Source organism: Hemibagrus wyckioides, linkage group LG28 (genome assembly GCF_019097595.1).
Source record: "Hemibagrus wyckioides isolate EC202008001 linkage group LG28, SWU_Hwy_1.0, whole genome shotgun sequence".
In the NCBI taxonomy this organism is placed as follows: domain Eukaryota; kingdom Metazoa; phylum Chordata; class Actinopteri; order Siluriformes; family Bagridae; genus Hemibagrus; species Hemibagrus wyckioides.
The window spans coordinates 11,142,650-11,161,935 of NC_080737.1; the positions used below are offsets into that span (position 1 = coordinate 11,142,650).

Sequence of the window (19,286 nt, forward strand, 5' to 3'; positions counted from 1 at the left end):
GTCTTGTGGTCATTGGCTCTAACTGAAACAGGACAGGGTTATGTAATCACAGTAACAGTCATTTGAGTTACACTATAATAGGCTTTTCATGCATATCTTCTGCGTGTGCCTATTTTCTATCTTTTATATTGTTAGTTATAATTTTGTTTATACAAGGAATATATTTTTATTTTTCAGTCTTTCATAAGGCACTTAATGTTTTGCTGATTGAGACACCAGTGATGAGCCACATCCACTTTTAGTAACTACATTCAGTTTGCCTGGCCTGTGGTTAGATTATTCAGTAAAATAAAGACAGATAGAAAGAAGGACAGTCCATGTTTCATGAGAAAATGATGCTGATTTGTCGGCTCTTTGTCGGACACTCTGGTAGATCTGTCTAACTTTTACCGACATCCACTGACCATTTCATCTGGTAGATCTTTTATGAGTCATTTTGTCCGTATATGATTACCAATATTAGTTCACAGACATAGACAACAATGTAAACAATATAAACAACCTAATGGGGGAAGCAGCAAATACAGAATAAAATACAAATGTAAAAATACAAACAGTTAAACCTGCTGTAAAAATATTGGCATATAACTTTCCACATCTTTTTTAACAAGACACCAAAATGTGTTAGTATCTAGCATCTTACATTTTTGTAGTCTATATGTTCATTTTCATAATTAGTGAAGCCAAAATACTATATTTTCTAAAGAAGGTTCATTATTATAAAGCTAAATTGCCAAGGATTGCTTTCTATTGCGGTGCCCAAAAAAGTGCAAGGTGTCTTTGTGATTTACAAGACGGTTATCTTGCATTGATATCTATTCTAAATCTTGCCACAAGGAAGAACTTGACTGAGGATGTGATGGATAAAGCTTAGATAAAACTTCCTTGGCTTTGTGTATCAACAAATACATGTAAGGAAAATTGCAAAGATCCTCCATCAAAAGTATTTCAACACGCTTATGGCAGGATAGAGTTACACATGGAGGCAAAATAGTTAAGCAGGAAGCTGATGATGATAAGATTCCAAGATATTCTGAGGATATGTCAACTGGATCAAGTGTTGGTGAGCATGCATATAACACAACATGTAAACACGCCCTTCCTAATTGGTAATTGGTTGGCGCGTGAGCTGGCCTACCTGCTCCTGATAGCGTGACGTCACCGACCACCTGCGTCGTCGATAGCTGCCGTGTCCTCGCGCGCAGTGGATTTTGGGGACGATCGCGTGCCTTGCAGTCTCTCTCTGTCACTAGTCTCTCTCTCTCTCTCTCTCTCTGCCCAGGATGAAAGAAATTAAAGATATTTTTCCTGATTATCACGACGGAGAATTTCTGGCTCCTAAAAGCGGGTAAGAGTGTAAGGTAGTATTTTAAGGAACTTTAGGCTATTACAGCTCCTGAATTAAGGGCACGTTGGGCTTCAAGCATGCGCATGCGCTCCAGCTGGAGATGGAAGATTAAGTATGTTTGTTTCTCAAAATAAATGACGTCAGATGTGGGGTTTTTTTCGCATTCTTCGGTCATTATTCTAGGTCTTAAATCATTCTTACTGACTGAACTATGGCTTGGAGTGATTAAAATGTGTTTGCAGTAGTATTATAATTAAGATGTAGGTGCAATGTTTAGCCTTCTACACTTGGGCTGTTGGTGAAAAAATAAGTGCTAAGATTTTAGGATCATATCATATCAGGCCAAATACCAAACATTAACTGACTATTAAATCCTGAGTTGACTTTTTTATGTTTGATTTTGTTTAAATTTCCATTGACATGTTGCTCTGTTTTCACTTGGGTTCTCACAGTGCCATGCCTATATTACACACACTGCCATCTGACTGCCTGCTGATATTGATGCCAGGGGGTTTGGCCCTTACTTCGTCTTCACCTAAAGAGTGCAATAAAACAGCGCTTTAATCATTTATTAGGTCCAGCTCTCTCACCTCCTCATCTCTACTCTCTGTACAAACAGATCAGCTTCAGTTTTCATGCTAACATGACCATTAATCTTGATGTACTTTTTTCATAGAGTGCTATCTATCCAAGCAGAGTCCCTGTTTGAAGATTAAATGCCTTTGTATGTCTTCTCACTTCTCACTGCAATAAAGAAGAGCTTCATCCAGCAAATTAGCCCCAGAATCACTAAGTACATGACAAATGACTGACCTGGTATACATCCATTCAAATTCTCAAACACTTTCCCCCTGGGTTTCCTGTAGTTTCTGCCTTTTTAATCTGCCCTCATGATTAATACTTGGGTTTTGTCTCATAGATAAGCAACATAACGGAAGATATGCATGAATACCTCAAAGTTAAGGTTCGATTGAGTGACTTGGTGGATGTTTTGTGTTTCAGAAAACAGAATGAGGACACAAAAACCCAGCCAAAACACAGAGCTCATGTGATGGTAGAGCATACGTTATGTCAAGGCGCAAGACTGCTTGCTGTAATTCCTTTCACATGCTAGTTGTTAGAGTGCAAGTGGATTCACTAGCTGTGATTCAGACAGGAATCACACAGGATGGACTGAAGTGAGAGAAAAGCTGTTCATCTTCGCTGCTGGGCAGTGACTGAAACCTGGTGCTCATGTCGGCTATGTGGGACACTGACTATCTGTGGAGAGAGGTGCAGGGGTCAGTACACTACATTCTCAGCCTCCAGAGATCGAAATCCTTGTGAATCAGAAGAATGTGCTAAAGGAATATTAGCTGAAAGGTGTTTTTATATAGGACTACAGAAACCTGCAGCACGCTTGCAGTCTGATTAAAGAAGTGATTTTAACGTTTTGGTGAATATGTAGTGCTTTGTTGTCTATGATGATGATCTAGTTTGGCTTGTCGAGCACTCTTCTGTTTCTGTTGGTTATTTTGATGCCAGTATGGTTTTCAGTTTTCCATTTTTTCCCCCTAATGTGTTCATTTCAACTTGAACATGTGGAAGCTCATTAGATCTTCTGAGAGTCTGGTCTGGAGTTTCTCTTCTTAACCTACATGATGTAGGACAAGTGCATTTATAAAGTGATATATTTTTTTATATTAAAAGGTCAGATATACCTTTCTCAACTTAAATAAATAGACTAAATTAATAAAATTGTTGCCGTGTTAGTACTTTGAATTATCATCACAGTTGAGTCAAGGGAATCAGTTGTTGATATTTTATAAATATTTTATAAAAAAAAATTTGAGCTGAAATCTTACTTTAAGGGAAGCAGCGGGTTGTCTGCCTGGTTCAGCATCACTCTTGAAAAGAACAGCCCTTGTGATTATGTGGTTCTTAACTGTGATGTATGGGTTGAAATGGGTTCTGTCAATGTAATATATTGATCTGCTTGAGTTGTTGACCTTTAAAAGTAATTCTACATTGTTTTTCTAGCTAGTAAAACATTTTTAGAGTATGTGCGGTCAACTGAACCATCACAATGAATCACTGAACCAATATTGTAACACTCCTTTAACTATAAAACAATGGAACAAGCTTTCTGCCTTTGCTCTCAAGATGTATAAGTGATAAAAAGAGTGTGTTGTGTGTCTGTGTGTGTGTGTATTTTGATTCACAGGGCGAAGCTGGCCTCTCTCTTTGGTCTGTGCCAAGCTGAGTCTGAAGGAAATGAGTCTTTCAAGTTCACTGCCCCCAAGCAGCCTAAAAAAGTCCCCTCCACTCTTGGTACACCTGATGGCACATTTTTAGCATTTTTTGTCAAATAAAATACCCGTAGCCTTAGTAGAGGAGCATTAATGTGGTCAAATGTGGTTTCTACCATTTTAGGTCCCCCTCCTCCTCCACCAGCTCCAGCTGTTTTACTGGCTGTTGCTGTCCATGCATTTCGCTTGTAAGTAAATGTGACTACAAAATAGTGATTATGATTGACTGTGTAAAATGAAATAGCTGACTTATTCTTATATCTGGTTATAATAAAATTCTAACAAAGTGTGTCTAACAAAATGATTTTTTCAGTGTGAACGGACAATACGTGGCACATGGCAAGTTGGGCGCTGCCATCCTGGGAAACCACTTGAACAAAGAGGTGAGAGGATAACAGTCAAGAGAATAACCGATCAAGCCATTCTCATGTGTTTGTGATGAGGGTGTTTACATGTGTATGGATAATTCATGGCCTGGTCTTTGCAGTATAAAGTCCTGCTGTATGGCAGTCAGCAGAAACAAATCACTACAGCACGAATCCACCATGGATTTGTTCTCACGGCAAGCCGATCTCTGCCTTTTATTCACTGTTTGTGTAGTTTACAGTACCGGCAGCGCTGTGCACAATAATTTTATTTCATTCCACAGGTTCAGCCGGGTCACTACACTGCCTTCTATGATGATCAGCGGCAGAGCTGGTCTCTGAAGTTTGACTCGGAGAAAGCTAGACTAGACTTCTGTAAAGAGGTAATCACCTGCACAATTTTGTGCACAGATCTTACAAGGTCATCTAAGCTTGTAATGCACACAGATCAGGCATAACATTATGAGCACTGACAGATGAAGTGAATAAGACCTGATTATCTCCTCATCATGGCCCCTGTTAGTGGGTGGGATATATTAGGCAGCAAGTGAACATTTTTCCTCAAAGTTGATGTTAGAATCAGGAAAAATGGACAAGCGTAAGGGTTTGAGCGAGTTTGACAAGGGCCAAATTGTGATGCCTAGACTGGATCAGAGCATCTCCAAAACTGCAGCTCTTGTGGGGTGTTCCTGGTCTGCGCTGGTCAGTATCTATCAACGGTGTCCTTTAAGTCATGTAAGTATCCATTAAGTCCCATAACTTACGGGACTTAAAGGATCTGCTGCGTCTTGGTGCCAGATACCACAGCACACCTTCAGGGATCTAGTGGACAGGTCAGGGGTGTTTTGGCAGCAAAAGGTGGACCAACACAATATTAGGCAGGTGGTCATAATGTTATGCCAGATCGGTGTATATTTACAAAGTGGGGCATTTAATTAGAGTGTAAAAATTGTCACTGCAGAGGATTTGTCGCATTCATGTAAGAAACCACTGAAAATCTTAGAATTAAACACGTTATTGCTTCTTGTACCAGCGTGTGGTTAAATTCTCAAATTGGAAGATGTGGATTAATTTCTGGTCTAATCATTTTGTTTCCATAGTAACAGCTTGTACACTGGGCCTTGATTGGTAGATGTCTTAGATAACGTAAAGCTAACAATATACAGATTTAAAGGGTTTGTTATTTAACAAAATGAATCATACAACACATTGAAGCTTTCATTTATGGTAGCTCAAGAGGAATAACACAATTTACTGTTATTAGAAAATAATCTGCTTAACGTGCTGCATCACACTGTGCTGGATCATTTTCCTATAAAATGCACACATCCTGCTGTTTTATTCCTTACCTAACATACAAGAGGCACTTGATCCAGTATGCAAACACACAATGGTTGTGAAGTGGCGTGGTGGCATTTCCTTTTTGCTAATTTTGTGCTTATTTAGGGGAAATTAGTCACCTTTCACCAGGGAACATGAACAGCATGGCAAATAATGGCTTTCATAAAAATAAGTTTGCATGCCATTAGTTAGCGGCTAGCTGTAGTTAAACATAGCTGTACGTAGTGACTGATGGAAAAGTCAGGCATTGTTTGTTTTTATATTTGTTTTTATATTTTAATGCAGAAGAGCATCGGTTTGTGTGTGTTCTTGTTATATTCTTCCGCTCTTGTATTTACAGATTCAGAATGCCATGAAGTATTCTTCAAAATAATATTTTAAATGAATTCATCAGATGCTTTTCCTATTTTTCATGTCGGTTTAGATTTGTTAAGAATTTTAATCAGGTGCTTTAAGTCATCTTGCAAAACATCACCTCGAAGAAATATGATATGATGTGTTTTAACTGACTTGCTTTAAACATGTACTTAACAACACTCCCAGAGTATTCCCACTTCTGTTTCCCAATGTATGTGCGCATCAGGTGTGTGTGGCCCGGTGGAACAGTCAGACCTGCAGGGACACGCTGCTGACTCAGGACTTGGTCCATGGTGAGGGACAGACAGTCTGCATGGGGGACACAGTGGAGGTGGCCTTGTCCAGCTGGCTGCTTCAGAATCATGCTATGGGGCAGGTGTGTGTGTGTTTGCTTGCTTCCTTTGCCCTTAAAGAGCTTGATCTGAGCTTTCACACAATGAAGATAATGTAAATCAGATGTTTGTAGGATAAAATGGTGCATGAATGCTGTGATTACTCATATAGCACAATGCTGTCTGAATTTTCTAGAATCTTTAACAGTGATTTTACTTCAGACTGTAACAAGTCATGCACTCGTTCTATTCTCGTTTTATTATTCTGTGGTAATGAATCCATGGAGATCTGTGTGGTTGAAGCTCCATGTAATCAAAATTTAACTGGAAATGGATTGTGTTATTTAACAGACGAAAAAACATTTTGGAGGTTTTGGAGGTTGGGGTCAAGGAGGGTCAGTCATGATGCAGTGCCCCTGGAGCAGAGTGGGTTAAGGGCCTTGCTCAGGGGCCCAACTGTGGCATCTTGCTGGTGCTGGAGCTTGAACCCTGACCTTCTGAGTAACACTGCCCAAATAGTGGGCATAAATAGATGTAGATAAAGATTCCTTTTAAGGTGTAAGGTTCGAGAACGTTCACTTTGAGATTTTTATGTAACTTCTTATGTAACATCTTTCCCTCAAGATTGGGCGAAAATCAGGCTACTGTGGGAATGACTGTTTAGAGATTTACAACGTAAATAAAAACAGTAAGCTGTAAACACAATAAAAAGAAATACCTTTCTATTTTATCAGTTAAAATGAAATGTAATCAGTTACAGATGTGCTGTGGTATAAAAGGGATAGAACTCTTTGGAATGTGAGTTTCATTCTCTGCGTTTAGAAAAAAGAGCATGGGTATATTCAGTTTTTATTCTGAGCACATTAACTAAACAAGCTCTGTCCATTTATATGAGAACATCAGAGCCAAGCAGCAACAGAAGTCATGCCAGTCCTGCAGTTTGAGATAAGAGCTCATAATTGTGTTTCTGCTGCGCGTCCTGTTCCATTCGAGAGAGGTTTGTTACAGCAGGATCCATGTGACTTTGTTTTGCAGTTATTTGATTCCACCTCATGCAGAGACGAGGTCCAGCGAGTGAGCCTGGGCTCTGACACGCCTCGGATGGTGAGGCATTCATTATATTTGTGAAAGCTAATTATTACACGTACACCGATTAGGCATAATATTTTGACCACCTGCCTAATATTGTGTTGGTCTCCCTTTTGCTGCCAAAACAGCCCTGACCCGTCATGCACTGTGTATTCTGACACCTTTCTGTCAGAACCAGCATTAACTTCTTCAGCAATTTTAGCACCAGTAGCTCGTCTGTTGGATCGGATCACATGGACCGACTCCCCACGTGCATCAATGAGTCTTGGCCGTCCATGACCCTGTCTCCGGTTCACCACTGTTCCTTCCTTGGACCACTTTTGATAGATACTGACCACTGCAGACCGGGAACACCCCAAAGAGCTGCAGTTTTGGAGATGCTCTGATCCAGTCTTCTAGCCATCACAATTTGGCCCTTTGTCAAACTCGCTCAAATCCTCACACTTGCCCATTTTTCCTGTTTCTAACACATCAACTTTGAGGACAAAATGTTCACTTGCTGCCTAATATATCCCACCCACTAACAGGTGCCATGATGAGGAGATCATCAGTGTTATTGACCTCACTGGTCACTGCTCATAATGTTATACCTGATCGGTGCATGTCCTGCTTAACCAGTCAGATCTGCTCAGTTTTTCCTCTTCCTCTTGGGTAGGGATGGGAAATGGGGATGTTAGGAATGCAGAAAGGAGGTCGACGTCTTATAATTGTTCCCCCCAGCATGAGTTACGGGTCAAAAGTTGATCCAAACCGTTTGCCACCCTCCAGCACACTCGTGTTTGCTGTAGAGGTTCAGCAGGTAGGTGCTCCATCTTTCTCTTCATTTCATTGAATGAGACATGCACATTTCAGTGTAGTTTTCTCACATCTGCTCAGTGGTAGTTAGTTAATGTTTAAACTAAATGCTGTTTTTTTTTTTTCTTTGGTATTTGACACAACCTATTATCTAGGTTAATTTCTCCAAAGTTGCTGCAGGATCTACAGACAGCAACAAGTCACTAGATGGAAATGCGGGGAGTTCAGTCCAGTCTGCTTTGGGCTGCTCTGACCAAGGGTTTGTGCAAGACATGTCACAGTCTGACAACACAAATTCACTACACAAACCATGTCTCTGCATGCCGCTGCCCCAGCATTAACTAGCAAGATTATTAACTGGCATTAGCAAGAAACCTAACAAGTTTTGTAATTAAGCTTGGTTATTATTTTAATTAGTACAGTAAAATTGAGGAATGAAGTACAAATCTTTCAACCATGTCGCATTAGCTGGCTGTAATGCGCAACATCGCCTGTGCGATGTGCCTGTGACCCAGGAGACAGCCGTGGACAGAGCCACTTGGGGACTTTCACACCGTCACAGATCTGCCATTTCATCTGTCAGCTTGTGACAGCAAAGAATTAGTGTCTATAATGACCTCAGAAACTACACTGACCTAATAGTTCCTCATGGGCCATTGATTTCTGTTATAGAAAGGACATTAATCAGTTACAGTTACGTTATTTACTGTCCAGTGTCACCCTAATGAGGATGAGGTTCCCTTCTGAGCCTGGTTCCTCTCAAGATTTCTTCCTCATATCATCACAGGGAGTTTTTCCTTGCCACCATCGCCACAGGCTTGCTCATTAGGGATAAAATAAAATAATTTATTTTTATTTCTATTTATTTATTTCTTTATTTTTATTTATTCATTTATTTTCCCTCTCCTTTCTGTTTATCTTCTTTTGTAAAACTGCTTTGAGACAATGTCCTTTGTAAATGGCGCTATACAAATAAATTGAATTGAACTTCATTTTGTGGCACCACAAAAATTTAAGACTCCACTGAAATGAATATTCTATAGTGCAGTGCAATTCCATACACATGCCATCTCTAGCTATCTGCAATTTAATGACTTAATGTTTAATGTTTAGAGATCAAGCGGCATGGGTTAAGTGCCGAAGTCTAAATGAGCTTCCAAAGGTGAGTCTGTTTCTGTTAAATGAAAACCATTAACAAGATCCTTTCCAGGTTTCTTTTTTTTTTATCTGATCCCTGCCTGTGAAGCTGCTTTTCAGTCTGCACATGAATATATAAAATCATACAACTGTATATATGAATGTATATATATATATATATGAGTTTTGGATTGTTTTGTGGTTTGTAATATTTTTATTATACAACATGCCTACTGAAGGTGCAGAGTATCTTTTTTTTTTTATTCTCGTCATGTGAACACAATGTGCATAAGTTTTTCTTCTTCCATTCTACTATTGGACTATTTTGTTAGGTCCTTTACATAAAATCCATTTTAATTCCAGGTTGTAATGCAACAAAACACCTAGGGGGTGAATACTTTTGCAAGGCATTTTATGAAGTAATCTCAATATGAATAATTAATAAAAACAATATGTTAAAAAACAATGGTGTGACGATGCGTCGCACACATTATTATTTATGCTTTGAGATCCAGTTATGATCAAAAAACCCTTTCAGCTTTGTGTGAACTGAGAGTTTGGTACTCCCCCCCCCCCCTTCCCCTTCCTCCTCTTCACTCCCAGCTTGGATGTGATTCACTGATTCAGTCTCTGGTCCACTGAGCATCATGGGTGAAGGGGCGGGGATCGAATCTCACAGTTGTCTGGACTTATTTTACTTCAAAATAACTAAGGAAGTCATGATTTACAGAGAACGAAGAATTCTTCTTGACATATGGAGCATGCAGAGACTTTATATTATATGAAACTGAACCGTATTGGTATATAAACCTGCAGCTTCAACTGTGAGACTTGCCCCAAAACATTGATGAGGGCTGAGTATAGAAGCAATCATGAGTGTTTACTACAGATTCATTAAACTGATTAAAAGCCCTGTTTTCACTTCATTATTTGCTGTGGAAAATGTCCCAATAATGAAGATTTCAGATAATTCTTCAGTTCTTCCTCCTTTTCCCTCCTTGTAAACTGCAGCTTCCAGATGCAGACAAAGCCAAGCTAATCTCCCGCATGGCTAAAATGGGGCAGCCCACACTGCCTTTCCTGACCATTGCAGCTCAACCAAGCGACTCGGCGATAGAGGTAGAGAGGAAGCATGGAAATGTAGGGAATGAAGATGTGTAGTCAGAATTTTTCTTGAACATCACAGTAATTGAATCAATTCCAGGTTTATACTTCAGATAGCATTGTACACTATAGCTCATAATGTTTTGTCATGTCAGCGTGAGTTCTGTGTGTCTGTATAGGAAAGCAGTGAGTCGACATCAGCATGTGGTTCATCAGTCCAAGCTGCTGCTTCTTCTCTACTGCCTGTAGAAACCGCTCCATCTGCAGCCTCCTCAAAACCTGCAGCCGTCCAACACACAGAGGCGGTGAACACACACACAGCTCAGGAGGTGCATGTCTGCTCAGATAGAGCTTTCCAGGTGGGCTGCTGTTGTAGCTGACTCATTTTTTCTTATGCAGCATCAGTATTATCAAAGGGTAAAGTATTAACATATAATTAGATTATGAGAAGTTTTGTCAACCTACTGAATAAATCTCTGCTTTTTGTCAACTATGAAAAATGATTTTTTTTTTTTCTTTTCATTTTTGATTGGCTAGCACTGTTTATTTGCTTATAATAAGGATCTAGTTAAAAATCACATTTTTAAATCAATGCTCCTCATATTATATACCAATAGGATTGATCATGAACAGGTAATGCTAGGCCTAGATTTATTTATTTATTTATTTTTTAATATTTTGTTAAGTATTATTTTATTTAACGCATAAAGCATTTTTCTTCCAATATATATCGTTAATCAATTTTATTGCCACAACAAAATAAGTTTAAAAAATAAGTGGCTGCTCTTGGATCCTAATAATGCTTATGAACCCATTAAAACCATTGGCAAGAGAATTGGGACTGTGACAGAGAGACAATATTAAATAAATAATATTTGGGTAATTTATTAAATATAACATTCTAATTAATCACAGGTAAAGAGCACAATATATGTTGTAGTATGAGAAATATGGTCTATGAAAAATGTTTCAAAATTTGTTAGAGAATTTATTTGGTTTTATTTCTTTAACAAACAGCCTTATTCTGCATCACAGCTACAACCTTTCACATTATCCTTTCCACCGCAGCACACCCCATACCTGAGTGAGTAAAATGCTTTCTTTTATATACGACTCGTCTCTGTCATCATTCACTGCTATCATTTTTTGCCTCTGTACACCACCATTTTAGCTTAAATTCAAAGGGGTTTAACAAATATACTGCATTAACCATTTAGAATTTACAGCCATTTTCACAAGCTCAAAAGTTATTGGACAAACTGACAAAATTATAAGGGTTATTTTAGTACTTGGATGCAAGCTTGCAAGTCTGGACCCTATGGACATCACCAAGTACTGAGTTTCCTTCCTTCAGATGTTTTGACTGTCCTTTACTGTATCTTCAGTAAATGAAAAGCATGCTCAGTTGGGTTTAGGACAGGACCTGGCCATTTCAGAGCATTTCATTTTTTTCCTTAAGACAGATGATGTGCTTTGGATCACGACCCCTTCCTTTCCTTCTCCATATTCTTCTCTAACCATCATTCGGATACAAGTTAATCTTGGTTTCATCTGTCTAAAGAATCTTACCCTTACCCAGAACTGGGCAGTTTTTTTTTTTTTAGTGTATTTATTTTGGATATAATTTCTAGCAAAGTATGATTTCCCTTTCTGTTCTTGAGTGTTGCAGTGGTTTGCATCTTGAGGTAAAGTCTCTGTATTTACATTCATGAAGCTGTCTCTTGATTGTAGACTTTGACAATGACGCACCTTCCTCCTGAATAATGAGGACTTGGCAATGAAATTGCTTACCAGTCAATCGTCCAATTACTTTTGAGCCTGTGAAAATGGAAGGATTGTGTAAATATGCCTGTCTGTATATGTCCGTGCTGTGTATTAAGTTTTTAATATTTAGTGGAGCTGCTATACTAGTTATGTAGATATCTGATTATTTTGATCATTCTCCTTTCCATTTAGCCGACATTGGCTCCTTCATGATGACTGAAGCACGACAACATAACACTGAAATCCGCTTAGCTGTTGCAAGAGTGACTGACAAAATTGACTACTTGGCTTCTAAGGTATAGTAGGTTTCCTTGGGTACTGGGTGCAGTATATATTAAAGCAACTTGTGTGTTTTTACTCTTACATTAATGTTTAATGTGGAATAAAACTCACTACATGCTATAGTCATCTATGCCATGTTGGTGAAAAGAAAGATCATTTACTGTCTCAGAGCAATCTTGAACTTAACATATAATTGTCTCTTCCAGGTTGATGAACTACGTAAACACGGCAGCATCTGCTCTTTGGCTCTGTCCAGTGGATCTCTGGACACAGCCGTGATCCTACACAACATACAGAGAATTATTCAGGTGTGTTCTGCCTCATGAAACATTCAGCAAGGTGTATTGTTTGTCCTACTGGGACGCTTGTTTAACACAGCTTTGTGTGTGTGTGTGTGTGTGTGTGTGTGTGTGTGTGTGTGTGTGTGTGTGTGTGTGTGTGTGTATACTGCAGGAAAACACCACTCTGAAGAAGGAGGCACTTGAGACTGGCTCTAGAGTGGAAGAACAGCAATGTAAAATAGGAGAGCTCGCTGAACAGAGGCACGTCATCCCAAATCCAATTTCAGTCACTAATTATCACTTTATGCTTCATCCATCTTTATCCGATCAGCATCTTAGTCAGCAAAAGCAGTGTTGGCTAAATGTGTGTGTGTTTGTGTGTGTGTGTTTAGGTGTATGGAGAAAAGTCGCTTGCTGCTGGAACAGACAAATGACGTTCTTCAGAGCAGCAGTCATCACACCAGGCTTCTACACGCTGAGCAGGAGAAGGTGTGTGTAGATGTAGGCCAGCTCCAATGGGGCTCTTTGCCAGTTTAGTGTTTAGCTTAGAATCACAGTCTGTGTAGCACTAACAAAATATACATAGGAAATTTGCTATAAATACATTTAAATTACAAGGTTAAAGTATTTTCTTTTTGTTATTTACTCAGTATTGGTCAAACTCTTGATTGCACATACAGTAGGTCAAGTTTTGTTTAAAAATGTTTCCTAGCCCTGGTTTTGAGAACCCATTCTTGCTGCATCGCTGTTCTGTATGAGGGCAGTACAATATCTGATTAAAATGTGGCACAGCATTGAAGGAAACTCCACTGTAAGCTCAATTCAAGATCCTTCATCTTAATTCCAAAGAGAATAAACTACTGACCAGTTGTGTTTCTCCTCTCAGGTGCGTTTGGCTGAAGAGTTGGACATGTCGTCTTCTCGTGTGTGGAAGCTGCAGCAGGAGGCAGATGGTCTCCAGCAGAGGGTGACGGAGCTGCAAGCCGAGCTCAGTGCCGTCCTGCAGGAAAGCCAGAGCCGCTGTGCTCTCATCACTTCCCTGGAGTCTAAGGTGGAAGGTAGAGGTCAACATTTGCCTTCTGGCTGCTTATTCATTAAAAATGTCTGTGAATGAAAGAGAATTTATTTCATGACGGTGATATGATTTGGTTCAGCTTAATAATTCTGTCTTGGTTTAAGAAAAACAATTTATTGATGCAGCATTGAGGGTAAGAGGGTAGTTTTTAATAGGCCCAAACATTCTAAATGATCTGATCCTCACTGTTCATCACTAATTACAATGCAGTTATTTCGGTGTAATATACAGAATGTTCTTACCATGTTTGACTCATTTTTGTGTTTGTGACAAATTATTGTGATTTCTCCTAATTAAAAAAAACCCAAAAACCTTGTTTTATTCAGCAGTCACGTAGTGGTCAATGATATAAATGGCCACAAATAAAGCCACTCTTTAATAAATATATATATTTTTTTATTTTAAATACATAATTCCTTAAATAAATTGAACACGTCTGTGATGTTCTCGTTTGAGGATTGGAATGAGTGTAAGTGTAATGATGTACAGAGCTGGAGAAGGAGGTTGCACAATCTCAGCAGCAGTGGAGAGAAGAGAGACAGAAGCGCAGAAAGATGGAGTGGACAATGACGAACATGGAGGAGGAGATTCAAGACCTGAGGGCAGAGAACGAGAGCCTGAACCAGGTGTGTGTGTGTGAGAGAGAGAGAGAGTGGAAGAGAGCATACTCTTAAAAACAGTAATAAAATTTTAGGGAGAATTTCAGATTGCGTATGTAAAAAAAATCAGATTGGAGCGGTCTGCCTAAATGCAACTTAGAAAACCTACTTTAGTAAGTTTTTAGTTTTATTTATTGATTATAATGTATTGCCTACAGAGAAATTATTTTACACATCATACTTCGAAATAATATGAAAATATCACAAACCTGAATATTTCATATTGTAAGGTTGATTTGTTTGTGTGTGTTTGTACACCAGCTGCTGGCAGACAGGAAGAGGAAGTGGCAGCAGGAACGGGAGCGCTTTCTATTGGAGCTGGAGGAGCAGCGCTGCAGCAGTGATCAGGAACAGCAGCAGCTCCTTGACCAGCTCAGGAAAGCCAGAGTCCATGCTGGAACACGCAGCAGACCACAGGTGCAGTGTACTAGGAGTGTGTATTGTCTGACTGTATTGTCCCACAACAAACGCTCCAGCTCTAAGCAAGCATTTCACTGCTAGTGACAGATTTAAATCTATAACACTACTTAAACAGACCAAAATAATTCTAATTCTTAAATAGCTAGACAAAACTAACCTCGGCTGTCATGATTATATGATTGAGTCTACATCTCACAAATCTGTAAATGAATCCTGTCAGAGTTTACACAAACTACTACTACATGACAAGATCTTAGATAAAGTTAATGTACACAGAGTAGTATGAATAGAATAGAAAATATTGCCAGAGCTCTTGCATGTAAAAAGTGACTCCTTGTTCTTTTCACATGCAAGTGATTGTTGCATCCAAATGTTGCGCAGTCAACATCCATTTTTGGAGAAAATCTCCAAGTACTCCAAATGCCACTCAATCTAGAAAGTTATCAAGTCCAAGATGACCGCAGCATTGACATGTTTGTTTCTATTGGGTCCAGCCCTGGACATATATTCATCCAGTCGTTTCAGCTATAATCAAAATTTCTTTTGTAATAACTGCAGTAGGAGCCAAGAAATTGCCTACAGAAATCGGAGCAATTTAAATGCTAATGTGTAGCAACCCCAGAAGTTTGATATGCTGCTCGAATAAGTGACTGATGTAGATAATTCACACCTCCCTGTTTTACACGGTGTGTGTTTCTGTTCAGCTGGAGACAGGGTGGCAGGAGAGGCGTGATGCAGCACTGAAGGAGCAGAAATTAAAACTAGAAGAAGAGAACACTCTGCTACAGAAACAGGTACCATGTTAGGAAGTTGCCTGGGGGCAGATGTGTTCATCACCCATCAAGGTTTTTTCCTAATTCTTCTTCTTTTCTTTGTTTTGTAGAATGCAACATTACAGAAGGAACTGGAGAGAGAAAGACAGCAACTTGAGGCCCAGGTGAGGTGTGGTCATGTAGTCTCTTCAGCAATGTTCTGGATGACCAATTGAGAATCCTGCTGGATTCTGGGACACGGTGACACTTTTGGTATTGAATAAGCAGAGTCATGTATTAGATAAATAGCAAGTGGAACAAATTGAAATAAATTATTTGATATAAACCCCTTAGCTGGAAAAATACATTAAATCTAGACATGACATACATAAGGTACAGTATAGGCCACACCAGACTAACCTGTGGGTAGTTTTATAAGACTAGAACAGTTAAAATTATGACCGGTGACAGATGACGTGAATAACACTGATTATCTCCTCATCATGGCACCTGTTGGTGGGTGGGATATATTAGGCAGCAAGTGAACATTTTGTCCTCAAAGTTGATGTGTTTGATTGACAAAAGGCCAAATTGTGATGGCTAGACGACTGGATCAGAGCATCTCCAAAACTGCAGCTCTTGTGGGGTGTTCCTGGTCTGCAGTGGTCGGTATCTGTTAAAAGTGGACCAAGGAAGGAACAGTGGGGAGTGAAGGCTGGCCCGTGTGATCCGATCCAACAGACGAGCTAATGTTGCTCAAATTGCTGAAGACGTTAATGCTGGTTCTGATAGAAAGGTTTCAGAGTACACAGTGCATCACAGTTTGTTGCATGTGGGGCTGCATAGCTGCAAACCAGTCAGGGTGCCCAGGTGGTCATAATGTTATGCATGGTAACGTGTGTAACTCCTTCAGTTCACAAAGACCTACATGTGCATGATGTCTTGCTACAGGTGAAGTGGGTGATGAATGAGCTGTTCCACACTCTGAGAGCACAGTTTAATCTGCAGGAGTCTTATTCCGGGGAATCTGTCCTGAAGATCGTCCTCAGCACCATCAAGGTAGTGTACAGCTATTTAGAGATATGACTGAATGTGCACCTTCATAACTATAGTATGAATCTTAGTAACTGATGACTTGCAGTTATTAGATTTATTCATTTGGTAGCCACTTGGACACTAATTATCCAGTGATTTACAATCTAAGCACACAGCTGAGCAGCTAAACCTGCAGGGCTGAGGACTGATTTTCGTTCTCACTTGTAAGCCACTTTGAATAAAAGTATCTGCCAAAATGTCATGGAAATGTCAGTGTAGTCCTCCTGTATCTGTGTCCCTTCTGGTCAAGCTGGTCTTTGTCATCACAGCCATATATGCTGTACTGTGCTGACAGGACATATCTTGCACAGGTCATCATGATTTTATGCATCATGCTGCTGTCGCATTATTGACTAATTAAATAAATATCAGACTTTCCAAACACACTCACTTTATTATGAACCCCTGTACACCTGCCTAGTCATGCATTTACCTACTTTGTTGAATATTATACTGTTAAATACATTATCATAACGGAATTGAGGTTTTTTCTTATTCTCTATAGATGGAGCAGTCAATAATTGTCTGTTTAAGCCAGCACCAAGCTCCTTGTGTGTGTATAAACACTCATGGCCAATAAACCTGATTTTGATGCTGCCAGTGTAGTAAGTATATTTTAGTGTTTGGAGGGAGAAGTTATATATGCTGAAGTGTGTTTCAGAATCGCATTTACACACTGACTCAAATGCAATTACTTAAATGCATCTTTGGTCCATTGTGGACTTAAAAATATTTTTGGACATGAAAATAAATGAGCAAAAATGGCTCATATCCAGCTTGGTTATTAATATGCTGTGCTGAGTCTTCACTGCTGCCATATTGCTCTGCAAGCACTGATCCAATTTCTGTAAAGTGATTAGTTGAAATTATTCACCATATTGGAGTAGTGTTGCTATCTCATAACTCCAGGGTCCCTGGTTTGATCCTGAGCTCAGGTTCCAGGCTGTTTTCCCTTTTTTTTTTTTTTGCCGGTTGTCCCTGGGTTTGCGCTGGGCTGCTGCTGAGATGTCCCTATGTGTGTGTGTGTACGGTGCCATGTGTTTTTTTTCTGGTATCCCATTCAGGATGTACTCTCACCTTGTGTCCATTCTATCATGACTGTGACCAGGAAAAATCACTTACTGAAGATAAATGAATGAATAATTATGGAGCATGTTATATTATCAGTGAATTAATTATCTTGTTTTTTTTGTAGTGTGTGACTATGCAGTTCCTTAAGGAGCGAAAGTCCGAAGAGGAAGAGGAGGAGGAGGAGTACATCTCTGCAGAGGAGAGACAGAGTGAAGGAATGAAAGAGCATAGTATAAAAAGTGAGGAAATGGAAAGCCCCCAGAGCCTGGACCACACCTACATGACCGCGTATGAAACTCAGTCTAGAAGCTTCTGAAGTGAGCAGTGATGCTTCATTAGCTTCAGATGTACAGAAGCAGCGGTCATTGAACTCAGAGTGAAAGGGTTTGAACATGAGATCTGATTTCCGGAGACATTATAGTAACACTAAAGGACAGTCACACTCCAGCCTTTACACACTGGATCAACTTGCCGGTTACTTACCAGGTTAGTAGTGTGTGCTGGGAGGAAAATCACCAAATGTGCAACGAGCCTAAAACTAACATCTGGTTAAATAATTACTACAATCACCATGATATATATATATATATATATATATATATATATATATATATATATATATATATATATATATATATATATATATATATATATATATATATAATCTCTAACAAATGACTTGGAATAATTGCAGAATTTTAAACATTATTTCATAAAGGTTATATAAAGATATGAACAGATTTAATGTCTCCATATTTCTTGATTTTCTTTGACCTGAATATAACATTTTGATGTAATGAAACAGTAGCTATAACAAGACTAGGGAAGAATGTAATATGTAACTGACAGCTGTATTTATGTGAAATAAAAGATTTTAATAACATTTTCGACACAAATGGACACTGCATATACACACTGTGTGGACACTGCTAATGTACTAGCTCCTGCTACACTGTAATGCACATTCACAACACTAACAAAACTACACAAGTTCTATCAGAATTCAAACTTGCTTAAATCATATATATATATATATATATATATATATAATATTTTCTTACAGAGAGAAGTTTCAAAGTGGGTGTTTCACAGTTAAAGGCAAAAACGTGTACAAGTATGTCCTACAGGAATTCCACAGCCTTGGTGTTTATGAGCGGTTCACACATAACATATAAGTCGTTTTTAATGAGATGGAGTACTGTATAGAATCGCTGCAGATTTTTTGCTTTCGCTACACGAGTCTCCATCTCATTAGCGCTGATTAGCAGGATGTGTTTGCATTAGATAAGCTTTATTTATTTATTAACTTTGGATTATGGAACATTCACAATAATGATTAAAACCACATCCGGGGATACATGTATAAAGACACCAACACTGAGTAGTCCATTATTACAAATGAGTGCTTCAGAAGCAGGTTTTTATATTTCAGATGATTGTAAGACATGCTTATGCAGTACTGTGCAAAAGTCTTGGGCCTCCTGAGAAATTTTTAGGGGTGGTGGTAGCTCAAGTACATTAGGCTCTGGGTCGTTGACCAGAAGATCAGGGTTCAAGCTGCCACCATTGGGCCCTTGAGCAAGGCCCCCAACCCACCCTGCTCCAGGGGCACTGCATCATAGCTGACCCTGTGCTCTAACCCTGACCCCCAAGGCTGGGATATGTAAAGAAAGAATTTCACTGTGCAATAATGTATATGTGACAAAGAAAGACAACTTAAATGCAGTTGCT

At 39.2% G+C, this 19,286-nt stretch overlaps 1 protein-coding gene across 4 annotated transcripts; it reads left to right on the forward strand.

Moving 5' to 3' along the window:
* The first annotated feature begins 96 nt into the window (after nucleotides 1-96).
* Nucleotides 97-18,123, forward strand: fkbp15a (FKBP prolyl isomerase family member 15a). 4 transcript variants are annotated; one of them, XM_058382775.1, is made up of 26 exons: nucleotides 97-1,348; nucleotides 2,351-2,628; nucleotides 3,552-3,658; nucleotides 3,761-3,824; nucleotides 3,950-4,019; nucleotides 4,124-4,198; nucleotides 4,286-4,384; nucleotides 5,926-6,075; nucleotides 7,067-7,135; nucleotides 7,776-7,919; nucleotides 8,071-8,174; nucleotides 9,029-9,077; nucleotides 10,064-10,171; nucleotides 10,336-10,515; nucleotides 11,174-11,240; nucleotides 12,113-12,216; nucleotides 12,409-12,510; nucleotides 12,656-12,744; nucleotides 12,876-12,972; nucleotides 13,370-13,541; nucleotides 14,048-14,184; nucleotides 14,479-14,634; nucleotides 15,342-15,431; nucleotides 15,521-15,574; nucleotides 16,341-16,448; nucleotides 17,680-18,123. In XM_058382775.1, exons 2-26 carry the CDS (start codon nucleotides 2,582-2,584, stop codon nucleotides 17,869-17,871), a joined length of 2,634 nt encoding a protein of 877 aa, XP_058238758.1. In that variant the 5' UTR covers nucleotides 97-1,348; nucleotides 2,351-2,581; the 3' UTR covers nucleotides 17,872-18,123. The 4 variants fall into 4 exon arrangements, with proteins under 4 accessions (XP_058238758.1, XP_058238756.1, XP_058238757.1 ...); XM_058382773.1 differs by lacking the exon at nucleotides 2,351-2,628; XM_058382774.1 differs by lacking the exon at nucleotides 2,351-2,628 and having other exon boundaries at nucleotides 11,192-11,240.
* The last annotated feature ends 1,163 nt before the right edge of the window (nucleotides 18,124-19,286 follow it).